At 37.2% G+C, this 16,124-nt stretch overlaps 1 protein-coding gene across 42 annotated transcripts in view; it reads left to right on the top strand.

The window, feature by feature from the left end:
* MGAT4D (MGAT4 family member D) overlaps positions 1-16,124 on the top strand; it is a 58,386-nt gene that overhangs the window by 28,884 nt on the left and 13,378 nt on the right. For 21 of the 42 annotated variants that reach the window (XM_081540655.1, XM_081540654.1, XM_081540630.1 and 18 more), the window contains 5 exons: positions 1,356-1,489; positions 4,023-4,069; positions 11,746-11,859; positions 13,557-13,632; positions 14,936-15,050. In XM_081540655.1, the coding sequence (XP_081396781.1) occupies positions 1,356-1,489; positions 4,023-4,069; positions 11,746-11,859; positions 13,557-13,632; positions 14,936-15,050 (486 nt within the window). Of the gene's footprint in view, positions 1-1,355; positions 1,490-1,669; positions 1,820-4,022; positions 4,070-11,745; positions 11,860-13,556; positions 13,633-14,935; positions 15,051-16,124 lie in introns of all 42 variants that reach the window. The other 21 variants (XM_081540648.1, XM_081540640.1, XM_081540621.1 and 18 more) reach the window with 2 other exon arrangements.

Here is a 16,124-nt window from a genome sequence, read left to right as displayed (position 1 = left end):
GGAGTGAAAAGGTTGGCTTAAAAAAAAAAAAAGTTGGCTTTAAACTCAGCATTCAGAAAACTAAGATCATGACATCCCATCCTATCACTTCATGGCAAATAGATGGGGAAACAGTGGAAACAGTGGCTGACTTTATTTTTTTGGACTCCAAAATCACTACAGATGGTAACCGCGGCCATGAAATTAGAAGACACTTTCTCCTTGGAAGAAAAGCTATGACCAAACTAGACAGCATATTAAAAAGCAGAGACATTACTTAGCCAACAAAGGTTCATCTAGTCAAAGCTGTGGTTTTTCCAGTAGTCATGTATGGATGTGAGAGTTGGACTATAAAGAAAGCTGAGCGCTGAAGAATTGATGCTTTTGAACTGTGGTGTTGGAGAAGACTCTTGAGAGTCCCCTGGACTGCAAGGAAATTCAACCAGTCCATCCTAAAGGAAATCTGCCCTGAATATTCACTGGAAGGATTGATGCTGAAGCTGAAACTCCAATACTTTGGCCACCTGATGCAAAGAACTGACTCATTGGAAAAGACTCTGATGCTGGGAAAGATTGAAGGCAGGAGGAGAAGGGGACGGCAGAGGATGAGATAGTTGGATGGCATCACCAATGCGATGGACATGAGTTTGAATAGGCTCCGGGAGTTGGTGATGGACAGGGAAGCCTGGTGTGCTGCAGTCCATGGGATTGCAAAGAGTCAGACACGGCTGAGCGACTGAACTGACTGACTGTATATCTTGACCCAAATAGCCGAGCACTGGTACAGCGAAGAATGAGTTTGGGTAGACTTCACTGATAGAATCTTAACATCTATTGGAATAGCATGGGGTCTGTTCCCCTAGTGCTTCAGCCATTAATATGCAATAAAAGTCACTTAGAGGCATGGATCCATGCCTGATAGATTCCATCAATCATTTAGAAATTACTTCATATAATTTTTTCACAGGTGAAAATATTTCAAAGTATTTTTCCTATTTTAGGTTCCAGCATCTCCTTAGGAAGAAGAATAGAAAATCAGCCAGTGTATGATGTTTTGTACCCAGTTAGATGAAAGCTGTAATAAATGGAGAATGGCTAGTTTTTTTTTTCAGTACATTGAAACTCTTCACATGAGAGCATCATAGAGTCTATTTAATGTGTTTGCTAACAATCCCCTGCAAATTGGAATTTCCTCAAAAAGAAAATAAAATATGTGATAGAACTTAACAGCAGGTTGGATTAGTTTTGCAATAGAGTTTCAAATACTTTTTTGATGACCACACAACTAACCCAAACATAGTAATGAGCATAGATACTAATGCTAAATTATGTTTTTCTCTGTGCTTGGAAATGATACCATATTCCTGTGCCTGCAGTGACCTTTGCACTGGGTATTTCCACTGTCAACAGAGGAAATTATAGTTACCTGAAGCAAACACTGACCTCTGTCCTCTCCAGGATGACTCTTCCAGAAGAGAAGGACTCTGTGGTGATCGTCTCTATTGCAGACGTATGTATGAAAAATAAATAGCTCCCCTCACTCCTGACCTGCAGTCTCTAAACACCTTTCCTCTGTGGTAATCACTGCATCATTCTGTGTTTTATCTTACATTTTAGAAAGCATCTCCTAGATGCCTTATTTGAATAACAGTGTAATTAATACTTATTTGATACCACCTTCCCTCTACAGGAAATGGAACCATTCTGCGTGGAGAAATATGGTTACATTGTTAAAGGTGTTACCAGGGGTCCTGTATACTATACGGTACAGAAATTATATTTAAAACCAGGACATGTAAATGGATGCTATAGCAATAAAACCTGCCAAGCCCAAGAAAAGGTTGGCACATGAATCAAGAGATAATTTGTATTAAGTCACAGTAACTATTATTAATTGAGGGACTCCTTTCTATATCTGAAGGATTGTGGACAATTTTTATATACCTGAATTGCATTCCCTGTAAAGTAGGTATCCAGATGAAAAGTCTGGATCTTAAAGAAAGTAAATAGTTTTCCCAGCACTTAATAGAGTAGATTCAAATCTGCATCTCTCTAGTGGCCCCAAAGTTTTCTGTCTTGCTTCTAATGCCATGTAAAATTGTAAAGTGTGGTATAAATATTAACACCATAAAAGGTGTTTCAGAGGGGAATTTGGCAGAAGATATCAGATTTTAAATGTGTCTATCCTTTGAATCAGAAATCTCAAGTCTTGGGAGTTATCCTAAAGAGATAATCAAGCAAGAATTTCAAAATAGTAAAAATGTGACAGTAGACAGTGACAATATATTTGTAGTACATAATATAGTACAAAATGTGCCAATATGATTGAGAACAGACTCTGGATCTAGATTGCCAAGGTTCAAATGCCAGCTCCTCCACTTCCTGGCTTGTGAACTTGAACAAGTTACTTAACTTCTCCATGCTTCACTTTCCTTATTTGTGAAATAGTGATGATATTGCCTATAGTATATGGACGTTTTGGCCATTAAATTAGCTAATATATGGGGAGTATTTACAGTGATGTATGTCACATAGCAAGTGTTCAGTCAGTGACAATTTCAAAGATTTTCAGTGCACTGTTTTTTATAATAACATATTAGATACAACCAAAATAGGTATCAGTGAGAGGCTAAGTACTTTTGTCTACACTGCAATAATTTGTAACCTTGAAAGAATGAATATCCATATTCAGTGATATAGAAGATGTCTGTATCATATTGTTGACTGAAAAAAGTTGTAAAGTATCATGTTTAACATTATATTATCTATGAAAACTGTGATAGAAGAAAGGAAGCAAAGAGATAAAGAGGAAAAGTAGACAGATGATAGAATACATAAAAAAAAGACAATGAACAAACCTCGGAATGATGATCTTCAAAATATTAATAATGGTTATCTCTGGATATTGGGAGTTAGAGGTATCTCTGCTGTCCTTTAAATTTTTTTCTCTGTTGTTTGAATTTTCTATGAAAAACATGTCTTAGAATGCAGAAAAACTCAAAACAAGCAAAAGAAGAATTAATAGGAACATAGAAATAAAAGATTAAATAATCATTCTGTCCAAGTTTAATTTTTTAATATTGGAAGCATTTACATAATCTCCAAAATGTTTTATCACTTTACCATGTGTTACATATTACATTCTTTATTTCTTTACTGTTGGCACATCTGCCTAAAATGTTTAGACCAATAATAAAATATTGGGGGACAAATTTCAAAATGGAATATAGAATGCTTAAGAGGTATAACTTTAGTAGTATATTTAACATATGTTTCAGTGGGTAAGAAATAGCTGGTGATTACATTTTTGACTATCTTAAGAAACTGAAATACTATAATAGAGTGGTCTGTATCATGGCTGATATTTTTAAACAAGCAGTCTAACTATATACATTCAAAGTTGCCTTTCAGACTACTCAGATTTGACAGTAGTACAACTATAAGTATTCAAATATTCTCATAGTTTTGTATTGGGAATGCTTGTGGGTCCTGAGGCTACATCTTATAAATGCCCTAAGTTATGTAAAAAAATTACCTGAAAGAATAAGCCATCAAAAGCTACTTACAAATGAATCTGTCACCTACCATAGCAGAGTAGATACACACAGTTTGCTGATGGAAGAAAATTTGGGAATCAAGCCAACAAATACTGTCTAGAAAAATGTGGTGTAATTCTGAAGTAAGCTTCTTGTAGTACAATACTCATAAAATGAAGACACTTTCAAAAAAGGGCAGTTCCTTGAAATAAGCCATCCCATTTTTAGGACAAAACTGTTTTAGATACATAAGTTTTTGTGTACTAATTTCTAATTGTAAATAATGTGTGGTGATATTTCATATTATGACAAAGGGAGAATAAAGTATTTTCAGTATTCTAGTCAGATCTTTTAGATGCATGAATATTTTAAATTCTTTCATAGAAAGTAAGAACACTAGAAATATTAAGACATGCTAACATTCCACACATAAACTAGATTTACAGGTATTAGTAGAACTATGAGGCATGCTTCTTCATTTTAGTAAAATATTTCTCTCATTTTTAGAGTAACGAAAATTATGTAAAATCTGTGGTTGACATGATTACAAAAAAGTAAGTACTGTGTGATAAATTTAAAAATAACTGTTCTTTCATTTTTCTGTCCAATTACATGATTTTATTAGTGTCTTATTCTATTTAATGAGTGTAACTGTGCAGAAAAAACATCATGTAGTTCTGTCAATGCTGTGATGAAATGTAGCTTATAATTTCCCCCCAGTTCTGTATATCATCTACCTATTAAAGTTCATATTTGTCATGATATTATTTTTATAGTATCTATTCTTCATGAAATCCATGGCCTCCGAGAGAAGCCTGCTGGATTATTTTTAAAGCATTCTTGTGTTCCTTACTGTGGAAGTTACTTTCACAGCTTCTGCTTAGAATCTCCTGCTGCATGCAGCTCAGGAGATGCAAGATGAACATGCTGATGAACCAATATGAAATTTTTTATCAAGCAAGATGCTGTGGAATGGACCCAGCCTTCTAAATCCTTATGTTTAAGTGGGCCATACAACTGGTGAGAAAAAAAAAAGCAAGTCCCAGCAAGGAAGCTAGTGGAATGCGAAGGGCAGTGTGAGAACAGACTGAGTTGGAAGCATTTAACTTTTAAGTTCAGATACCAAGAAGGACTTTCTAGAGAACTTAACAATTGGACTGAGTCCACGTGTAATTAAACATGTTTCGGGCAGACAGAAGAAGAGAATGCCTGGCAAAATAGAATTGCTTGGGAAGGCAGAAGGGCCAAAGAGGGAGCATGATATATTTGGGGGAGGGACTCTAAGTACTGATATTTCCTGAATGTAGTAGATGTTTGGAATTAAGGAGGACAGATTGATGGGAGATAAGGCAGGTCAGGATGAGATCATGAAAAGCCTTATGATGGCTTTTGTGCTATGGCTATGTGCTATTTGTGCTACAAGCTAGGGTTGCCTTCAAGCTGAATCTGGCTAACAGACTTGTTTGTTTCAGCCAGCAGGGCTTTGCTTTGTTTTCCCCTCACCAAATAGCTCTAGCGGATGAAGCCAGTTTATTCTAGTTAAAAGAATTCCAGCCAGTGACTGTGGAATGAATAGAATTAGCAGCTTGCCATTTTGAAGTGTAACTGATTCAGGCATATCATGAAGTGACAGGTGGAGGGGAAGCTTTCAAGGAAGGTGTATCAGTCAGCAGCCAAATGGGAAACTCTTGGTGGTTCAGAGAGAGGAAATAGAGAAAATTTAATACAAACAAATTTGGCCAAGGGGCTCCCCTGGCGATCCAGTGGCTAAGACCGCTTGCTCCCAGTGCAGGGGATCCAGGTTCAATCCGTGTTCAGGGAACTGTTAATAGATCCTACATGCCGTGACCTGACTAAGACCCAGTGCTGCTGAATAAATAAATATAAAAAATAAAATTATAAAATTAGCCAAAAAAGTTTACAAGAGCTGAGAGAAGAAGAAGAAGAGGAAAGGAGACAGGAGAAATGAAAGGAAGATGGGGTCACACCCCAAAGTCTAAGGTTGTGCGCACGGGCTGCTGTGCCGCGCTTAGCGCTGGGACACAGCTCTGCTGCTCCTGCCAGTGCTGCCATGTCACTGCGCTCCAGGCCGCTGCTGGAGACTTCTCCAGAAACCAGTCATCTGCAGAATACCCTACTGCCTTCCAATCTCTTTACTTACTGCCTCCCATAGGACTACCTGGAAGGAGCAGGCAAGGGTTCTTGGAATGGTGGCTTGCAGACCCCCACCCTACAATATCTGGCACAGTGGAAGTGGGGAAATGGGGGCTGAGAACAGATGGATAATTATTAATAGCGGGAAGAGATCAAGTTCCCCTTCCTGACCCTCTAATTGGTGGCAGTGTCTCTGCAAGGTAGAGAGTCAGGCATTTGTGCCTTCTGTTACGAGGCAAAGGAAATGCACCAAGAAATAACTGTAAGGTGTTACTTGGTCACCAACCTCAAAACAAAACAAACAAAATGAGACAACCTTGAATCTGTCAGTGAAAATTCAATTAACAAGTTAAGGAAAAAGAGAATTTTAGTAGGGCCAAATCAGGATTAAAACCCTGGAGACAGACTCTCAGAAGCTCTGAGGACTGTTTCTTCCACCTGGTAGAAGTCAAAGCCACAGTCAGTTCCATTTTTGAGACAGAGGATCATACATCAAAACGACAGAGTGATGGTCTACCTCAAGTTCACCAAAGAGACATAGTCCAGGTAAGCACATACAAAGTGAGCAGTAAGTCACTAAAAACCCTTACAGAGTTGAGAAAGGATACTAATCTTCTAAGAAATTTATGCCAGAAGAAAGGGGGGAAAATGGATCTTTATGGATTAGCTGGCACTCCCATCTTTGAGGGGGTCTGGTTAATGTGTTTGGAATGCAGAGGCACATGGTACACTGGGGGAGAGGGTTGGGACAAAGAATTTTATGCTTAAATTTTCTTGTCCTGCCTTAAAATATAAATTTTATCTCATCAAATTTAGTCAAGCCTTTAGAGCTAAGCTCCAGTTCAGAGTATACACAGTGAGAGGAAAAAGTAATCTGGAGCAAATCCCCAGGATGTGGGACCTTCTTTAGGACAGCTGACCCACTTCCTTCAAAATGACAGTTGCGTGGGGGAAAAGAAAGAAAGAAAAACTAAAGTGACTGGTCTAGATAATAAACTTAAAAAAGAAATAACAGATATCCAATTACAGTGAGAGGATCTTAAGTGGATACTCACTTGAACATCTCATCCCCACCCCACACCTTTAGACCCTGTACTTAAACTACTAGGGATTTGTGAATATCCACTGAGTATTATGTGATGGTAAGTAGTTACTCTTAGTTTTGTGAGATGTGATACTGTCATGTCATTACATAAATAAATGTCCTTTTACATTTTCACACTGAAGAATTTAAGGGTAAAATATGATATCTATGATTTGTTTTAAAATTCTTAAGCAAAGAATGTGGAGTGCATAGATGAACAAGTTAAAAAATTGTTGTTGAAATCAGGTGATTTAGGATTTTCATATTTTGGGTAATTTTCATAATAAAATTTTCAAAAATTAGTCTCTTCTAAATGAGCTTAACTGATGGGGAGAAAAGTTAAAACTAGCTCAAGGGAGACATGTTTGGGGAGTTTTGAGATGGGAGCAAGTTGAGTGTTTTTCTGTGTGCTCAGGTGAAGAGGGAGGAAGCTGATAGAGCAAGGACTACGGGGGATTGGATGCAAGGTACACATGGAAATACAGGCAGGACTAAGGTAAAAAAAGATAAGAATGGGTGAAAGAGTAAGACAAAACTAGTTTGGACAAGGAAGATGAAATGAAACAGTCCCCTCCTTAAAGGTAGGTCTCTCTTTTCTCTGTGAGAGAGGTAAAGATCATATGTTCAGAATGAGGAGTTAACTGGCAGCATATAAACTTGAGAACAGTATGGAAGGCTTGAAATAGCTGATGTGTGTGAAAGGAGACAGAGTTGAGCAAGATTAAATAAAACACCATGGATGTCTAGTTTTCCCCAAAGATTTCCCAGGAAAAAAGTTGCGTTATACTCAAATCCTCAAAATGTCCTCATATCCCATGCTATCCTCCCAGTTGCTTTATTCTGAATAATAAACCACTGTTCAGAGAAGACACGTTATCCTGAAATGACGTTAATACATGCTAGTTTGATATCCTTATAAGCGATTCTTCACAGAATCAGCTAAAAAGAATACACAAGTTTACAAACATTTCCTGTGGCTATGTCTACATAATCGCAAGCAATTGTTTCATGACCTTTAAACATTGGTCAAAATGTTTAATACTCTCTGACAGCTATAAATGTATAGAAAAATGAAAAATATAGTAAAGCTAATACTGGAAAAGATCAGTTTTCATTCCAATCCCAAAGAAAGGCAATGCCAAAGAATGCTCAAACTACCGCACAATTGCACTCATCTCACACGCTAGTAAAGTAATGCTCAAAATTCTCCAAGCCAGGCTTCACCAATACGTGAACCCTGAAATTCCAGATGTTCAAGCTGGTTTTAGAAAAGGAAGAGGAACCAGAGATGAAATTGCCAACATCCGCTGGATCATCGAAAAAGCAAGAGAGTTCCAGAAAAACATCTATTTCTGCTTTATTGACTATGCCAAAGCCTTTGACTGTGTGGATCACAATAAACTGTGGAAAATTCTGAAAGAGATGGGAATACCAGACCATCTGACCTGTCTCTTGAGAAACCTGTATGCAGGTCAGGAAGCAACAGTTAGAACTGGACATGGAACAAGAGACTGGTTCCAAATAGGAAAAGGAGTACGTCAAGGCTGTATATTGTCACCCTGCTTATTTAACTTACATGCAGAGTACATCATGAGAAACGCTGGGCTGGAAGAAACACAAGCTGGAATCAAGATTGCTGGGAGAAATATCAATAACCTCAGATATGCAGATGACACCACCCTTATGGCAGAAAGTGAAGAAGAACTAGAGAGCTTCTTGATGAAAGTGAAAGAGGAGAGTGAAAAAGTTGGCTTAAAGCTCAACATTCAGAAAACTAAGATCATGGCATCTGGTCCCATCATTTCATGGGAAATAGATGGGGAAACAGTGGAAAGAGTGTCAGACTTTTTTTGGGCTCCAAGATCACTGCTGATGGTGATTGCAGCCATGAAATTAAAAGACGCTTACTCCTTGGAAGGAAGGTTATGACCAACCTAGATAGCATATTGAAAAGCAGAGACATTACTCTGCCAACAAAGGTCTGTCTAGTCAAGGCTATGGCTTTTCCAGTGGTTATGTATGGATGTGAGAGTTGGACAGTGAAGAAAGCTGAGCGCCGAAGAATTGATGCTTTTGAACTGTGGTCTTGGAGAAGACTCTTGAGAGTCCCTTGGACTGCAAGAAGATCCAACCAGTCCCTCCTAAAGGAGATCAGTCCTGGTTGTTAATTGGAAGGACTGATGTTGAAGCTGAAACTCTAATACTTTGGCCACCTCATGCGAAGAGTTGACTCATTGGAAAAGACCCTGATGCTGGGAAGGATTGAGGGCAGGAGGAGAAGGGGACGACAGAGGATGAGATGGTTGGATGGCATCACCGACTCGATGGACATGGGTTTGGGTAAACTCCGGGAGTTGGTGATGGACAGGGAGGCCTGGCGTGCTGCGATTCATGGGGTCGCAAAGAGTCAGACATGACAGCGACTGAACTGAACTGAACTGAATATTCATCTAGTACACTGTAATTTAAAATGTGGAGACATGAAAAATGCTAAACATCACTAATATCAGAGAAATGCAAATCAAAATCACAATGAGATATCACCTCATGACTGTCAAAATGGCTGTCATCAAAAAGTCTACAAATAATAAATTTGGTGAAGGATGTAGAGAAAAGGGAATGCTAGTGCACTGTTGGTGGGAATGTAAATTCATGCAGCCACTGACTATGGAGAGTCCCCCCCAAACTAAAAGTAGAACTGCTGTATGATCCAGCAATTCCACTGCTGGGTATATATCTGAAGAATATAGAAACACTAATTAGAAGAGAAACATGCATCCCAGTGTTCATAGCTTTGTTTGTAATAACCAAGATATGGAAGCAGCCTAAGTGCCCATCAAGAGATGAATGGATAAAGAAGATGTGAGATATATGTATATAATGGAATACTGGGCTTCCCAGGTGGCTCAGGGATAAAGAATCTGCCTGCCAATGCAGGAGATGCAGGTTTGATCCCTGGGTCGGGAAGATCCTCTGGAGTGGGAAATGGCAACCCACTCCAGTATTCTTGCCTGTAAAATCCCATAGACAGAGGAGGCTGATTGAGCTACAGTCCATGGAGTCACAAAGAGTCAGACAAGACTGAGCACACCACAACAAATATTACTCAGCCATAAAAAAGAATGAAATTCTGCCATTTGCAACAAAATGAATGGATTAGAGAGTATTACACTTAGTGAAATAAGTCAGAGAAAGACAATATCCTGTTACCACTACATGTGGAATCTAAAAAATAAACATGCACACAACAAAACAGACAGATGCACAGATACAGTGGGGAAAGGACAGGGGAGGAACGAGATGGAGCCACAAACAGCTGTGTATAAAATAAATAAGCAACAAGGAAATGCTGTACAGCACAGGGAAATATAGCCATTATTTTATAATAATTTTAAATGGAGTATAATCTATAAAAATGTTGAACCACTGTGTTGTACACCTGAAACTAATATAATACTGTAAACCAACTGTACTTCAATTAAAAAATAAATAAATAAAACATGGAAATCATTGAGAATAAAGTATTTCAGTTAGAAAATTTATTAAGAGTAGTTTAAGCATTGTCTTTTTCCTGTCCTATAACTTAAAATTCAGAGTGAACATTTTTTTATGCCTTGGCAAATTGTCATACTCCTGAGTTTGGATCAGGCACCTACATTTTATCATTTACATTTTCAATGTCATGAAACATCTCTGCGTGTTCCTTTAAAGTGAAGTTTTTTGCCAGCATCATATCCTACGGGATATCCTTTCCACTACAAGCATTTTCCTCATTTATGTCAGGCAAGCTCACCTTGACTAAGCAGTTGTGGCTGCACATCCCAGGTCTCTGGAGAGCAAAGGTGTCAACATTCCCAGTCTTTTAGTTGCATCCAGAGAAAGTTCCAGCGTTATCACTGTCTGCACTTTCACCTCTTAGCCAGTCCCCTCTTTTGGTTATCTTGTTCAGTGTCACGTGGGTTTGTTTATTACTGGGAGACAAGGAGGCAACACAATTGCATGTTTTGCTGGCTATCACTGTCCTGTAAAACAGATGCATGGTGACCAGTTAACCAGCAGCCTTGGAAAGAAGTGATGAGATGAGGTGCATCTGTTATTTATGTAGTGATTTATGAACTGAGGGGTTGGGAAGTGAAGTTTGTACTTTATACGATTATTCAGCTAATATTCCACAAAGACTCATATTTGAAAAGTGTTGGGAAAAATGGACATTATTTAATTAAAATGTCGTAACTGAAATTCAAAGCGAGGACTGCCTATTTTGCACCTAATTCAAATCATGCATATAAACTCTGTCCTGCTTCCATTTTAATAAACAATGCCATGCCTAGATTTAAATCTCATTTAAAGTCACATTATTTTTCTCTTATGGAAAACCATTTAAAATGCTCTACCTGGTCACTCATTATTTACCTCAATGGTAACAAGATCTATAGTACAGCTTTTGTGAGCAGTATTTTATGCATTTTAATGATGTCCTTGTTGGTCTATAAATGTTAACTTTTAAAAATAAAGAGTCTAAAAAATACTCCTCCAAAGAATTGTGGACAAGAGTCACACTTAATCCTTTCTATGACAGTCTGATTTCAGAAGCCATATTGTTATTTGGTAGGACTCTTATTAAACTAAAATTATGCATTTAAATCTTCTAACGTTCTTGCTCTTTTACAGTCACTATATTGTGCTAACTCGTCAATTAACTTGCATCTGTTAGAGTGCATATCTGATTGAAAACTTGAAAAATTCAAAGTGCTTATAATTTTTATAAGAGGAAGTTAATTTTATATTGTATATTGTAATTTTGTACACGTGTCACTGACTTAGAAAAGAAATATTTTGGCTTAAAAAGTATTAGCTTTATGATGTCATTATCGGATATATCATAAAGTAATTCAGATCAAAATACTGTATGGGTATATATAGGGAACTTCTTTTTAATTGTGTGATTTTGGTAAATCAAATTCAATTATATGTCTCCACTTCTGTTTATAGATTCAAAAGGCAGGTGACATCTGGATCCTTAGAAGTCATTTCAATACCTGGTTATTTTTATCCAAACATACCACATGCTGCTCGGTCAACTGACGACTCAGAAAAATTAGAGAGGTATGATATATTGAAAAGTAGTATCCTTAAATAACTGGCTTCATCTGATAAAATGTTAGACTTAGCATATAGTAGTATTTGATGCACAGTGGTGTGCGGGAGCCAGCTTCTGTTGGCTGGCACCTAGATTGTATTAATACTCCCAGCTTTTCTATTTGCTGATCATCTGAGGCAGGTAATTTAGCCTTTTTTCCCTTAACTTCCTCAACTTTCTAGTATGTATAATAAAATCCACATTACATATATGGGAAAGTCATTGTGAAAATAAAATACAGTCGTGTTTATGAAAGAATTCTAAAAAATAAGCTCTATACACATACAAAGGATTGCTATTGTTCGATTATAAATGTGGTATGTATTAAAAGAAGTATAATAATTTGATTCCTCAAAACTCAATAGAGCAAAAGACATTAAGATTCAGAAAAAAGTCTTATCCAGGAAGCTTATTGGCACTGGGTTCTTTTTTTAAGTAATAAATGGTATGTCCGAATCTAGATATCTTTTAAGGATTTGGTTTTGCTTTTAATGACCCACATTTCACTCAGTTTTTAGAGCCCTAAAGCTGGGAGACATTCTAGATCCTTGTTTTCCTTCTGCCCTTTATGACTCCGTCATCATTTCATTTTTAGATTCTCTCTCTACATTATCCCTCTCATCTCCCGTCCTCTGCCTTGGGCTTAGTTCAGACCATTGGAGATCTATTGGCTTCCCTTAATCCTAGCCTAGCCTTGCCTCCAATTCATTCTCCAAATTCTAGCCAGAAGAATCCTTTTTCATATGAGATATATAACGTTCCCGGCGTGTCGTGAAAGACCCTTCTTGAGCAGGTCCCCGCCGACCTCACCACCCCCGACTGCCTTCCCATCAGCTGTGGTTTCTCGGAGGCGGCGCGCCTTCACACATCCACGCCTTCGCGGTGCTGCTCCTCTACACCGAGAGGTCTGCTTCCTCTGCCCCGCCCTCCCCATCTCATGATCAGTCATCACTGTCAGTATCTTTATGTAGTACTTGTCTAATGGCTCTCAGTTTACGATTTTCCTATCTTTCATGCTAGATTATGAGACCCGGAAGGGCAAGAACCACGCTGTGTATCGCTCTCTGGAGCTTCAGGACCTGGCCAAGTATCTGTTGTTGTTTAGTCGCTAAGTCGTGTCCGACTCTTTGCGACCCCATGGACTGTAGCCCACGAGGGTCCTCTGTCCCTGGGATTTTCCTGGCAAAAATACTGGAGTGTTTTGCCATTTCCTCCTCCAAGGGGATTTTCTCGACCCAGGGATTGAACCTGTGTCTCCTGCAGTGGCAGGCAGATTCTTTACCGCTGAGCGACTAGGGAAGCCCAGCCTAGTATCTGGTTTAGTATTAAATTAGTATAATGGTTCTTTATACTTTTATTTAAACAAGACCTAAGATCAGGAAAAATATTAACTTTATTATATAGATGGTAATTTGACTAACCAAAACATAAAATAAGTAGATTATGCTTATCCTGGTTTAGCAATGACAGACACTGTCCACTGAATGAAGTTGGGAAACCTTTCAGTATAACTTTAGCACAAGATATTCAGTTTCACTTAACATAGATAGTATTTTCTGTGAGTAAAGTGTAAACAAAGTTTGTTTTTAATTACTAAGATATGCTTATAAATAAAAATTAAATCAAATGAAAAATGTTAACAAATTTTATTATTTATCTCTAGTTGGAGAATCAAACAAGTATTAGATTTTTGTTTTTTGATGCTGTATTCCCAGCCCAAAGCTATGTATTATTTACAGGTAAGACCTTATTTAGATACATAATTGAAAGTGGAAGTACTATATCCTCCTTCTCTCCTTCAGTTATTTCCTTCCTCATTGTAGCCCTCCACTTGACTCTGTACTTAAAAAAAAGTGGAAAATATCCATTATATTAAAATGCCAAAAGGAAGCTTAAAATTGATTCTGTGTCAGTCTTCTTGCTGGGTCACTGTTAACAGCGGAAATTCTAATTAGATGAAGCAAACTGAAAAAAAATCTCAAATTAGCAAAAAAATAAATTATATTGCTTACATTTTTTCTACTCACAAGTATATTAGATTAACCACACATATTTTGGGCACTTATGTTAGACACTATATATATACACTTATCATTGCTTTACTGTGTTGCCCCATTTTATGAGTAACACAGCTCTACAGAGTCTTATGTGTTTGTGAAATAAATCAACTATATATAATTGGTACCTCCTAAATCTCTGATGGTATTAAATAATAATACCACATTTCCCAACAGTAAGTATATACCACACATGAGAGGGTGCACAGTTGTGACAAGAGTTTGCAGAATATCACTGGAGAATAGAGAGGGAATTTGAAAAAGGCCTGAAGCCAGCTCTTCTCTTTTTACTGTAAAAAACCAAAATCCCTTTCGATTCCTAGTTAGAGGCAATGTAATAGAAACATGAGGTGCAGCCAATGTATTCATCCCCTTTTGGAAGAACACAATTCTATTTTGTGCCCTGGTGTTGTGCCTGAGGACTTGCGGATCTTCCCAAATCATTTAGGAACTTCATCTATAGATTCCACATAATACACATTAAACTTAAAAAGGAAATTCTAATTTCCCTTCCACCCCACCCCCTCATGGAGATCTATTTCTAGGCTTATTGGCGCCATACTTCTAACCAGCTAGGTGGGGCTGAGAGTGCCAGCTCCCTTTTGTCACCTCTTTGCCAAACACAATATTTGGCACTAGAACATGGCACTTATCAACTAAGCATAAAGCCAGTTAGTCTTAACCAAGAAACTAAAGTAGTTGTGAGAGTGAAAATGAACCCAGATGAATTGACTCTTCTGAAGAGGATTTAGATTGAATGTTACTTATTAGTATTTAGAAAAGAAACTGATAATCTCTGGTCTCAGAATTAGAAAATGAAAATTGACAAACAGGAAATAACCTCAGCATGAACTGAACTAAAAATCAATCTACTACATCATAAAAATGTTTTTTTTTTCAGTGTATTCTATTGTATTTTCAGTTTTAAAGCTAATTTGTTCAGGGAAGCATCAAAGGTACTAACGTCTTTTTTTTTTTTTTTAAGCTGGAAGATGATATCTTAGCTAACAAAATGTACCTTACAAAAATCACAGATTTTGTACATAACATCACTTCAAATAATTGGCTTTATATTGAGTTTTCAGTCCTTGGATTTATAGGTAAGCAGTGGATCTATTTTTGTGGGGTCAACATTTTTAGTACATAATAATTTAAAAAATGTTTAAGAACTTATCAAAGAGGTTGTTACTCAATGGAAAAGAATGGCATAATTTCTGTAAAGATACTATTAGTTTAGCAGAAAAATTAGATTCAAGGATCTGAATTTCAGAAAATGTGTTTTTAAACCAAATTTTTTGTAGATAAACAGTATAAATAAACAGATTGACATATATTCACATGTTATAAAAACATAAGGCAGCTACTACTTATTAATGCTAGCTCTGAGTCTGGCACATATTAGCACAGTGACTAAGATGTACTTCTATTTTACATAGAAAAATATTGAACCTCAAAAATTAAACTTATAGAGGAAGGAATTTTAACAGGACTATTGTACTCTGAAGTCCTTTCAATTTCTAGTATGCTGAAGCTAACATGCTTAAGTTCCTAAAATTGTGCCCATGATGTATTGTTTTTATAATTCTTTTATAGACTTTCCTTTTGCTTCCTTCCATTTTTTCCTTCTATCCTTCTATCCAGTTTTCTTTTATTTAACCCTCACTGCAGGAGGCCAAGTTACCTAACTCGCTTCATATTGCATTTCATCTTTGTTTACAAGCAGGAGCCGTTTTTTATTCTTCTGTTTAAAGCCCACTCCCCCTACTTCCACCCACTCTCATAATAGGTTTGCACTCAATATATTTCATTCATAATATACATATAAATACAGATATATACATACAAATACATGCAGATACCATGCAAAAGATTTGGTGTTCATTTTGTTTGTACTTGTTTTAAATTTACATAAATGGTGATTTGCTAAACATGTTTCTGTTCCTTATGTTTTTGTCCACAAAACTAGATTTTATAGCTGTCTAAATGTTGTTTTATGTTCATTTTCCTTACTGTTGCGTAAGTGCTACATAATAATCTATTTGACTTGTCCGTTCCCAGAGTGGTGGACCTTGACTGCTTCCAGCTGTCTGCTGCCACAAAGAAATAGAGTGATATATATGTGTCCTGGGATGGGATCACTGGGGTAAACATAGCCAGGTCTCAAAAGTACTGCC

This window comes from Giraffa tippelskirchi, chromosome 11 (assembly GCF_054371585.1).
Source record: "Giraffa tippelskirchi isolate mGirTip1 chromosome 11, T2T-mGirTip1v1.2.pri, whole genome shotgun sequence".
Lineage (NCBI taxonomy): Eukaryota > Metazoa > Chordata > Mammalia > Artiodactyla > Giraffidae > Giraffa > Giraffa tippelskirchi.
The sequence above is the reverse complement of the archived record's forward strand: the minus strand, read 5'-3'. Positions and strand labels throughout refer to the sequence as shown.